General features: G+C 41.5%; 1 protein-coding gene across 1 annotated transcript; it reads right to left on the minus strand.

The window, feature by feature from the left end:
• Positions 1 to 352: 352 nt before the first annotated feature.
• Positions 353 to 3,626, minus strand: trmt112 (tRNA methyltransferase activator subunit 11-2). The gene is made up of 4 exons (XM_014983667.2): positions 3,391 to 3,626; positions 2,444 to 2,545; positions 2,247 to 2,339; positions 353 to 737 (listed from the first exon to the last, which is right to left on the minus strand). The coding sequence occupies exons 1-4, from the start codon at positions 3,463 to 3,465 to the stop codon at positions 636 to 638; spliced, it is 372 nt and encodes a 123-aa protein (XP_014839153.1). The 5' UTR covers positions 3,466 to 3,626; the 3' UTR covers positions 353 to 635.
• Positions 3,627 to 12,354: the final 8,728 nt, after the last annotated feature.

The following is a 12,354-nucleotide window of genomic DNA, read 5'->3' on the forward strand; positions in this document are numbered from 1 at the left end:
GGAAAACCTCTTCATTCATCAACGCGGCCTCGCCTCCGTCTGTCAGGAGGTTCCGGCAAACTGTGGGACATCTCAGATCCGCGGATCCCGCCCAGGTGGGGTGTCGTGTGTGTGGGTTACAGAGCTGTAATGTGTGGCTTTAAGGAGAGGGAGAAAAAAACAGACTTCCTTAAAAACAACTTCCAGCTTGCCTGCTTTTTTCTCCCTCTTTTTCCTTAAAGCCAAATATAGACAAGCCACTGCCACGTCATCCAACCCTGAGAGAGGGCGAGATGGGGTTCAGAGCAGTTCCTCTCGGCGGTTCTACATCTGTAATATAAGTGAATCCATATTTTCCACAAAAACCTAATGATTTTGGCTGTCAGGAAGCAGTTTTATTGAGAAAGAAAAAGCTGAAACAGTTACAAAAATAAATACAGATCAAACCACTGGGGTTGGGGGTTTACTCTCAGGGAACATTTCCATCCATTATTCTTCTAATCTTTTCCATCTGCTGGCAGCAGGAGCCGCTTAAAATGTCATAACTACAACCAACCGAGGGATGCGGCCTTTTCTCCCATGGAGCCGACTAAAACCAGAGTCCGGCTCGTCTCTGAAAAACAAAACAGTCCCGTCTGGGTGGAAGTTTGAGCCGTCTAGGCCTCGTCCTCGTTCAGCAGCATGTTGGGGATTCCCCTGGAGATCGGGAACTCTCGACCCGATTCAGGACACTGCAGGCATCCCTCAATCACCTCCACCTGCAGCAGGACAGACAGGAGCTGAGTGAGGTCATCACCAGACGGCACTTTAGTTTTTTTTGTTTTTTTTTAAACACCAAAACTTTTCTAAGAACATAAAAATCTTATTTTCTGTGGTTTGAGATGAAAACGACACTCAGACAACACACAACAGTCATTTTGTCATTCTAGGCTTTTTGTCAAGAAATAAATCGGCCCATTTATTTCCTGACATTGTTTTCAACTAATCTTGAACATTCCACTTCAGAAAATGCATTTATTTCCTTTTTTGTGAAACTTTGATGTTTTCTGTACTTGAAAACATGAAAATAAAAATAAAATGGTAATTATTTAAAAACCACAACAAATGCCTGCTGGAATGTATTTCTGAAAGTTGCTAAGTTATCTTTTTTTCCAGGGGTCATGCAGCTTTTGCAGCTCTATATAAAGTATATTTGTCTGGACTGAGGGGGAAAAAATGCTCTACAGGTTGTAGAGCATTTGATTTAAGATTTTCCACCAAATCGTAGAAATGTATTGCAATAAGGAATAAATTGGTGCTTTGGTCCCAACTAGTCCACTTTTTGAAGGACAATTTTATTTGCAGAGACTTCAGTGTCCATGTTAGTTGTTGTTTCAGGTGTTTTGTTTATTTAATTTTCAATATTTCCAGTTCCAGTGTTAAATGTTTGTTAGAAATAAAACTTTATTGAACTTTTAGGGGCAATGTATCATCCAGCAAAATTTGTTATCATGACAGGCCTAACAAAGTGATTCCAGGTCATAACCTGGGCTAATGCCAGCTAGCTTGTAGCCACACCATGACGTCAATAAATAATTCATCCAGTAAATGTCTGATCCTCTGGTAGAAAGCTTGAAAACACAAAACAGGGTTTATCTCAGAATCTTGCACCCGTTTCGTTTTTAAAACCACAGACTGAATCCTTGTCCAGCAGCAAACAAGGGCTAAACAGAATCTGAAGCAGGATCACGTTATCTGATGTGATCAAAAGACCAGCAGTGTTTAAGAAGAGTTGGAAATCATGTTTTTGAATTTAGTGGAAAAGAGCTGCAGTAAAAAGATCTTGATGTGGGACACTACTGACGCTACAGATCTATGAAGGGTGACATCACAATAAACAGAGGAAAAGTCAGAGAGCTATTGTTGTTATAAAGTAAACAGTTTTTTGTTTGTCTTATATCTTAGTTTTTTTATTAGACAAATCAAAAGTTGAAGTAACTCCAGAGTTCTGAATGTGGCGTTCTTAATATTCTGATTGGTAGTTGCCATCTATGACTTCGCCTCCAGCCCTTTGACAAAAGTTAGTCTTTTCCTCTGACAGAACCAGTTTAAATAGGAACAGAGCCTTACCTCTGGCTACTGGGAACACAAAGTGTACCAATAAAATAAAACAACAAAGCTCTAATCCAGAGCAATAACACATATTATCACTATTATTTCAAGCAGGACTCTGCAGTAAGTATTGCAGCAGCTGTAAGTGTGGACGGTAAAGTCTGAGCGATCCTCACCTCCAGCAGAACTCGGTGCACTTTCTTCAGGAAGTCTTCGTTTTTCTCATAGTCAGGCACCAGCTCACCTGGCAGGTCCTCTCGATGACCCAGCTGAGGAGCGGAAAACAAACACCGTGTCACAAATGCTTGTCTGGACAAATGTTAAATACCTCTGCCCTGCAGGATGGAAGGAAAACTGCTGATCTCTGACTGACCTGGTCTGCAGCCTGGACCAGAGCGCTCCACTCCAGTTTGGGGATCATCCGGCAGACAAACTTAGGGTTGAAATCCACCTCGTTCACCTTCACCTCAGTGGCCTGCACAAAGATCACATCATTCATAAACACCACACTGTCAGATTGGACTATCAGGGTCTCTGATCAACAGCAAATCAGGTTGGAGAGAGTTATGAAGCCATTTCTAAGGCTTTAAGTTAACCACAGTTAGAGTCAGGGTTTATGATTCAGTAATACATACAAAAATCATCCTGATGAGTCCCAACACTGTTCAAAAAATATTCTATGGACAGACGAGGCAACTAAGCTGACTTTTTTGGCATATGTACATTCCCTTATATCTTATATTTTCATCTTAACAAATGAAATCCTCATTTAAAATCTGCATTTTGTATTTATTTGTTTTTTTGTATCATATTAATATCAACTTTATTGATCTAAAACAGTGTTTCTCAACCCTGGTCCTCACAGCGACCCCTCTGCATGTTTTAGATGTGCCTCTATTCCAGAACAGCTGATTCAAATGATTGCATGACCATCAAGTACTGCAGACGCCTGTTAATCACCTAGAGATACAATTCAGTAAAATGTTTAAATGTGACAAAATAGCAAAGTACCAGGAACTTTTACGCAAAACATGGATATTTCTATAAATAAAAAGAGTGAGTGCATATATTTACTTAAATAACATATAAAGGTGCTTTGAATGTTACTTTTCTTTATTTATGATTTCTATCTTATTCTACTACAAATGGGATATACATTTTTTTTGTCTTTATTCTTCATATAGCAACCTCGTTGAGTACTAGATGTATTCTATGAAACTCTACAGACTTGAATTCAGAAAATTAGATAAGAAAGCGTTTTAAATCCGAATAGCTCGGCGTTAGCATTAGCCTAGTTGCTAGCCGACGTTAGCGGTTTACCTTGATGAGCAGCGGGTATCCCTTGGTTACTCCCTTCACGTGCGACGTCAACATGTTGTGCGTAAGTAGCTTCATGATCAAGCAAAAGTTTAAAAGGTCACAGATAATAAGAGCTGAATGAGCCACAGAGAGACAGCTTGTTGTTAAAGTAATTTAAAGCTGAAGCGCTAACATGTGTACGAGAACTACTGTTGTTGCACCACCATAATGAGTCCTGACGATCTCTGACTCGGCGACAGTTAGTTCCGAGATGGTATCTGAAACATACCTCTCTCATGCTCTAATTAAAAAACGACAATTCCTACACTTCAAACCTGCACTGGATTTTTCTGCTCTAATAGCAGAATAATTGAAACCATGTTTGTGATTTGTGAAGCTTTTTTCTGATTTGTGAAACTTCAAAAAAGGGTGACATCACCCCTTTTATTTATCTTTTATCACACGAGAACGGCTCTAATTCCAACGCTACAACAGCTAGACACTTCAAACCTGAATCAGATTATTATCAATTAATAGCAGAATATTTAAAACCATGTTTGGGATTCGTGAAACCTTTTTCTGATTTGTGAAACTTCAATAAATGTTGATTTCAGACGTTTTCTGAATCTTGGTCACATGAGAGCTACTCCTGCTCTAAAACTACAACACCTAGAGTCTTCAAACCTGGACTATATTATTCTGCTCCAATAGTAGAATATTTTAATTCAGGTTTGGGATTTGTGAAACCTTTATGTGATTTGTGAAACTTCACTAAAGATCAGATTACTATTCATACATGTTCCATGCGGTTTTTTTCAAATTCAATTATAATTCAAAACCGCTTTAATGAACCACTTTAACCACTTTAACCAATGGGAAATTAAATGTTGTTGTAACTCATTAATTCTTCGAGTTATTGTCGATCATGCTGGCTGTTGGAAGGAAAGAACCTTTGCAGGGGTCTGTTAAGTGAAGTGAAGTTTCACAAATCAGAAAAGAGCTTCACAAATCCCAAACATGGTTCTAAATATTCTGCTGTTAGAGCACAATAATCTAGTCCAAGTTTTAAGAGTCTATGAGTTGTATTTTAGGAACTGGAGCAGTTCTAGTGTGATCCAGATGCAAAAAATGGTGAAAATTGAACTTCATTGAGTTTTCACAAATCAGATAAAAGTTTCACAACTCCCAAACATGGTTCTAAATATTATGTTCTTAGTTGAGAATAATCCAGTTGAAGTTTGGAGAGTCTAGGTGTCGTAGTTTTGGAAATAGAGCAGTTCTCGTGTGACCAAGATAAAAAAAAGTGGTGAAATCACCCTTTTTTAAAGTTTCACAAATCAGAAAAAAGTTTCACAAATACTAAACATGGTTTTAAATATCCAGCTTGAAGAGGAGAATAATCTGGTACAGGTTTGAAGAGTCTAGGAGTTGTATTTTTTTAATTAGAGTAGATCTAATGTGATCCAGATGCCAAAAAATGGTGAAAATCGAACTTTATTGAATTTTCAAAAATCAAAAAAAGGCGTCACAAATCCCAAACACGGTTTTAAATATTCTGCTATTAGAGCAGAATAATCTAGTCCAGGTTTGAAGTGTCTGGATATAGTAGATTTTAAACTACAGTCGATTATTGATGCGGAAGGTAGTGAAAAATTAAGTGGAATCGCCCTTTAGCTATTGGAAGCTAGAAATGGAAACCAACTTCAGCGAGCGACGTAAACGTCATACGCTGTGACGTCAGCTCCAAAGCTCTATTGAGATCCTAGCAGTGTCTGAACTGGTAACTTATTTACATATTGTAAATAAATCATATGTGGGGATTTATTGACCACAGCTTTATTTTTATAATACTATCATGAAAGATAAGAGTACCGTCTTTGTGCTGACAAGAAAACAACCTGCTGAATACTATTAATCAATCATTAATCATTTTTGTGTAGATTAATGTCAAGTTGTCAAAACAAAGACATTTTCAATAATGTCAACTTTCTATTAAAAGTGTCATGATTTACCGAATGACGCTTTATGACAACATTCATAAATATTTATGAAGACTTATTCATGTTCATGACAGATGTTTGACGGTGTCATGTCAGTCTTATTCACCCGCCTTCAAATAAAGTGTTATCGGCTGGGTTTATGTAGCATTTGATTTTTAACAAAATATTTATGCCTGTATTTCATAAAAATAATCATTGACTTTCGGCATTTATTTTGAATTATGTTGGTCCTGTTTACCACTATGATTTTCATGTTCAAAAGCAATTTTTTTTATGTTCCATCTTATAGTATAATAACTGAACAAAATTGTTTATTTGACTTCAAAGATTAGAGTCAAGACTGCTTTACATTTAATTTAGATGTTGAAAATTTGTATAGTAAAATGCAATAAATTAGTTGTGATGTACAGAAGATAAACATTAGCAAACTCAAGAATATGTTGAGCTCTTAATATATAATAGTAAATGTTAGTTATAAAAACTAGATGACATGTCAATTTATGATCTTAAATTGCAAAATAAAGTCTGCAAATTGATTGTAGAATGGTTTCATTTTTACATCACTTTGCATGAGGTCAAACTAAGTGTTTTGTGTTCTACAACTACATTTCCTGTGGACTTAGAATTAAATTTTGTTGAAAAATTATGTTAAGAATATATTAAATACATTAACTTTAATATATTTTACACTATAATTAACATATGGTATAGAATACAGACTTCAATGGTTTGGAGGACAAAAGTATTTGGAAAAGTCCAATGTTTTTTTTTTTTTTAAAAGTTACTGAATAAATCACAAAAGACAGAGTAAATAGAGAGAGAATTTCAGTTTTGGGTTAACAAAATATTGCAAAATTTGACATAAAAACTGTTAAATTATGGAAAATATTTTGATGGAAATTTTGGAAAAAAAAGTATATAAAAATACAGTAAATGTCCTGGTAATTCTCTGCCAGAATATTTTCAGTGTTTTTTTTACAGAATTTCCGTCAGAAGTTTCCCGTAATTTAACAATATTTTATTTAAATTTTTCCATTAAAAAAACAAGGAAATGTCCTGGTAATTTTCTGCCAATACATTTTCTCGTTTTTTACGGACTTTCCACAGAATTATTCCATAATTTAACAGTTTTTTTCCCCTTAATTTAAAATATTCAAACTGTTAAATTATGGCCCACCACCACCACCATCACTTCAGGCGACATTTCCCATATTCTCAAACTCAAAGATTGATATGTATGGGGCAACGTGACAGTTCATCTGACTGACTACATAAACTAAAAGCTGGATCATAGACATTTTTAATAAGCATATTTGTGAGCCTGCCTCTTTTTATTAAATTGAAATTAATTTTAGATTTTTGTATAACTTTTTTCAGGTTAACTTAGAAAGCGAATTGTTATTATTACAGGTTAGTTTTCTAAACTACAAAAAAGTAGCTGTTAGGGAAGCTCAAAAATGAAAAATTGAACTGATATTGATATCAGATAGTAACACTGCTGTTATGCCAGATTTACCAGTACTTTATTTTGTCAATTTTTTTATATGATTACTCGATTAATCGTAAGAATAATCGATAGATTACGCTATTACTAAAATATTTGTTTACAATAGCCCTAATTATATAAATAAAATAGCATTTATAGGGGGATCGGGATCGCCCCCACCCTCTTCGACCCCTCACATCTACCTCTACATTGAGGGGGGGCTAGTGTACCATGAGAGGTACACTAGCCCCCCCTCAATGTCTCTCCTTGGCCCCCCTCCTTCTACAGCCAGACCTCCTCCCCCTTTTTGCAATACGCCGTCTGTCCGCCCCCCACCACTCAACGGTACGCTAGATCGCCCCCACCCTCTTCGACCCCTCACATCTACCTCTACATTGAGGGGGGCTAGTGTACCTCTCATGGTTCACTAGCCCCTCTCAATGTCTCTCCTTTGCCCCCCTCCTTCTACAGCCAGACCTCCTCCCCCTTCTTGCAATACGCCGTCCATCCACCCCCCCACCACTCAATGGTACGCTAGATCGCCCCCCACCCTCTTTGACCCCTCACATCTACCTCTACATTGAGGGGGGCCTAGTGTACCTCTGATGGTACACTAGCCCCCCCTCAATGTCTCTCCTTTGTTCCCTCCTTCTTCGCTTCCTCCACCCCCACCTCTCTAAGAATACGTCAGTCCCGCACCTTCTCTCCTTCTTCTTCGAACCTCTTCTAGCCTTCCAGTCCGCCACCGTTCCCTCGGCCTCCCATTCTGACTCTTCGGTACATCCTACCCACCTTGCTCTGACTGTAACAATGGATGACTAAAGGTTTCCGGTATTCTCAGATTGAAAACTTGTACGCACTCTTAAGGCCATAATCATCTGCTCTGGTAGGTTGCAAAATTCTGCTGAGGAAACGCATCCAGTTTTGACACTTCTGACACGGTGTCACTCTGTTGGTGAGAAAAAATCCTGAAAACACCATTAGACATGAGGACTCAGAGGTCTGTCGTGAGTCGGAGACAGGTCCTGCTCAGACATCTGTCCAGACTCGTAAACTGGTCCTGACTCAGAGATCTGTCCAGACTCGAGGCATGTCCTGACTCTGAGACAGGTCCTGACTCAGACATCTGTCCAGACTCGAGGCAGGTCCTAACTCTGAGACAGGTCCTGACTTTGAGACTGGTCCTCACTCAGAGGATGGTCCTGACTTGGAGACATGTCCTGACTCTGAGACTGGTCCTGACTCGGAGGTGGGTCCTGACTCAGACAGGTCCTAACTCTGAGACAGGTCCTGACTCTCAGACAGGTCCTGACTCTCAGACAGGTCCTGACTCTCAGTCGGGTCCTGACTCTGAGACGGGTCCTCACTCTGAGGCGGGTCCTGACTTGGAGAGATGTCCTGACTCTGAGACTGGTCCTGACTCAGACATCTGTCCAGACTCGAGGCAGGTCCTGACTCTCAGACAGGTCCTGACTCTCAGACGGGTCCTAACTCTGAGACGGGTCCTAACTCTGAGACGGGTCCTGACTCTGAGACGGGTCCTGACTCGGGGGCGGGTCCTAACTCGGAGGCGGGTCCTGACTCGGAGGCGGGTCCTGACTCGGAGGCGGGTCCTGACTCGGAGGCGGATCCTGACTCGGAGGCGGATCCTGACTCGGAGACGGGTCCTGACTCGGAGACTGGTCCTGACTCGGAGACTGGTCCTGACTCGGAGGCGGGTCCTGACTCTGAGGCGGGTCCTGACTCGGAGGCGAGTCCTGACTCGGAGACTGGTCCTGACTCGGAGGCGGGTCCTGACTCGGAGGCGGGTCCTGACTCTGAGACGGGTCCTGACTCTGAGACGGGTCCTGACTCAGAGGCGGGTCCTGACTCTGAGACGGGTCCTGACTCTGAGACGGGTCCTGACTCGGAGGCGGGTCCTGACTCGGAGGCGGGTCCTGACTCGGAGACTGGTCCTGACTCGGAGGCGGGTCCTGACTCGGAGGCGGGTCCTGACTCGGAGACTGGTCCTGACTCGGAGGCAGGTCCTGACTCGGAGACGGGTCCTGACTCGGAGGCGGGTCCTGACTCTGAGGCGGGTCCTGACTCGGAGACTGGTCCTGACTCGGAGGCGGGTCCTGACTCGGAGGCGGGTCCTGACTCTGAGGCGGGTCCTGACTCGGAGGCGAGTCCTGACTCTGAGACTGGTCCTGACTCTGAGGCGGGTCCTGACTCGGAGGCGGGTCCTGACTCGGAGGCGGGTCCTGACTCTGAGACGGGTCCTGACTCTGAGACGGGTCCTGACTCGGAGGCGGGTCCTGACTCTGAGACGGGTCCTGACTCGGAGGCGGGTCCTGACTCGGAGGCGGGTCCTGACTCGGAGACTGGTCCTGACTCGGAGGCGGGTCCTGACTCGGAGACTGGTCCTGACTCAGAGGCGGGTCCTGACTCGGAGGCGGGTCCTGACTCGGAGACTGGTCCTGACTCGGAGACTGGTCCTGACTCGGAGGCGGGTCCTGACTCGGAGGCTGGTCCTGACTCGGAGGCGGGTCCTGACTCGGAGGCTGGTCCCGACTCGGAGACCGGTCCTGACTCCTCCGAGTCAGTACCGATCTCTGGGTTGACCAAATTTACAGGCCCAGATAAGCGTGGACTAAACTCAACGTTTGGTTCACTCTTGGCGGGTTCTTGCCTCTCTTCTTCGTCAGAATCGTCTCCACCACACGCAGCCTTTTTGATGAGCCCCCATGCCTTTTGTAGAAAGGTGTCTCGGAGATTGATTATCCGCGGTCGTGCCAGGGTTCTTTTGAAGCACTCCACAACCTTGTGAATCACAATTGGGTTGTCGCTTTTGATCATTTTGAAGAGCAGTTCTCTAACTACATCTTCATTGCCACAGAGAAGCTGTAAGATGTCTCTGCAGACTTTTTTTTGCATTTTCTCAAAAAACACAAAATCAATGTCTTTGACTTCTTTCCAGATTTCTGGAGCAAGCTTTCTCTGGACCGGTTCAGTGTCCTTCTGTTTGTAAGCCCCATAGCTAGATCTATTACTGGACTTGTAAATCAATCTCCATAGGATCTTTTGCACCATAACTCTCCTTTCGTCTTCTGTTCCTCGCCTGAAGCCCATCCTGTTTGCGTCCCTCAAAAATTGTTCAGGGTCCATGGTTACCTGAGTATAAGCTTCACTCAGGCAGTTTTCATCTGCGTACAAGTCCTCGGTAGGAAAAAACGTCTCTCGGATCTTTCTTTTTGTGGATGTTAACATCTTCTTTGGGCGAACGGGATTCTCCAGGTGCTTTTTGAATTTTTCCACGATGACCTCGTGTCCTTCTGGGTAATCGAGCAATGCGATTAAATGCAGTCCACTGGCAAAGTGGAATGCATCTCTCGCAACACTTTGGAAAATCCTTTCAGCGAGTTCTTCTGACAACTCAGAGAGTACGTCCACATTTATATCTCCAGTTTTTCTCAATAGCAAAATCAAAATTTTGCTATGTTGTTCCTCAAATGTGGGTCGGACAAGATGCAGAGTTGGTTCATCTGCAACCTTCTCAATTACCTCCCACAGAAGTTCGCTGAGAAACTTTCTTTTCTTATAATCTGGGCTTCTTTGGCCAGGATGGACTTTGTTGGAGAATGTCTTTTTGACTTTTGTCCAAAAAGAGGCCTTAGGCCTCACATCCATTTGCCTCTGTGGGCTTTCGTCAGTCATTTTTATTGTGGCGAGCTAAAACGTTCAAATGAATCTTGTGTCGACTGATTTGTGGTAACTGATCAGAGAATTAACTGATCAGTTGGTGATGTCATGGACTCTATGACATCATAAAGTCATCCTCAGAAGGGCCTCATGACACAGACATCATTTGAAGTCATGCTGATGACATCATTGTCAGAAGCATGACAACTGTTGCTAAGGGTAAAAATAGCACGCAGTGAGCATGCGCTATGAAAAAAAAAATTTGTGTGCACTAAATGCATTATTCCCACAAGTCTGAACTGGCAGTGATTTGCACAGGTTTGGAGAGTCTAGGAGCTGTGTTTTTTTTATGAGAGCAGTTCTAGTATGAAAGAGATACCAAAAATGGTGAAAATCTAACTATATTGAGTTTTCACAAATCAGAAAAAGGTTTCACAAATCCCAAACATGGTTATAAATATTCTTCTATTAGAGCAGAATAATCTAGTCCAGGTTTGAAGTGTCTAGGACAGGGGTCACCAACTCCAGTCCTTGAGGGCTACCATCCTGTAACTTTTAGATGCGTCTCTGCTCAAACACACCTGGATCAAATAAACTGCTCGTTTCCAGCCTATTGCAGAGATGAATGAATGCTGGTGAGGGAATTCAGACATTTTAGAGCAGAGGTGAATCTAAAAGTTGCAGGATGGTAGCCCTTGAGGACTGGAGTTGGTGACCCCTGGTCTAGGAGTTGTAGTTTTTTAATTAGAGCAGTTCTAGTAATGAAAGAGGTGCCAAAAATGGTGAAAATCTAACTTTATTGAGTTTTCACAAATCAGAAAAAGGTTTCACAAATCACAAACAAGGTTTTAAATATTCAGCTTGAAGAAGAGAATAATCCAGTCCAAGTTTCAAGTGTCTAGGTGTAGTAGTTTAGTTTTTAAACTAGAGTTGATTAAAGATGCGGAAAGTAGTGAAAAATTAAGTGGAATGGCCCTTTAGCTATTGGAAGCTTGAATTGGAAACCAACTACAGCTTCATAGCTGAGATTGAGTCCAAAATCCGATGCGAGATTCATCCGTGCTGCAGTGAATCCGTCTCTCCTTATAGATATCTCCCTCTTCTTCCTCACATCGTGTCTTTAGGAAACTTTCAAAACAAAAACGGAAGATTTGGGATGCATCTTACTAGTGAAAGAATTACATATAAATAATAGTCTTGACCACCTGTGTAAACTTTGCTGGTGAATGTTATAACACACAATATAAGTTTTATAATATGTGTTATATTGTTTCATTTCTAATATAGGCTCTTGTGTCAGATAATCTAATTCAAATGTTGGAGAATAATTATTTTTTAGATTTACGGAAACTCAGCCTTCATAGCGGGGCTGAACCCGGATTACACCAAGCACTGTAGCTAATATTAGCTGGTATCTCGCCGGTGGACATAAATACAGTAAAGTAATATTCTAATCACAATATATACACAATAATATGTCCATCTTACTTGTGAAATGTTGTCTGTGGAGCTCTCACATCAATAATCCATAGATCCGAACAACAATATCCCTCAGTGCTGAGGCATCTTCTGCTGTTTTGATTGAGCAAAGTAGGAGGGAATACCGCTCCAAGATGGCCGCCGTATTTCCTGCGCCGGAGCGGCCCATGCGGGGTCTACTCTTATATTATGTCTATGTCTGAAAGCAGTAGGACGTTTTCGATACAGTTCTAGTACTCTGCATTGTTTTAATCCCATCGGAAATTCACTAAATGTTTTATTTATTTTTACGAAACTTTGCTGATTTGACATAAATTAATATTTGTCCAGGTCCTGTGT

Source organism: Poecilia mexicana, unplaced genomic scaffold (assembly GCF_051168715.1).
Source record: "Poecilia mexicana isolate PSO_F unplaced genomic scaffold, ASM5116871v1 scaffold_10, whole genome shotgun sequence".
Lineage (NCBI taxonomy): Eukaryota > Metazoa > Chordata > Actinopteri > Cyprinodontiformes > Poeciliidae > Poecilia > Poecilia mexicana.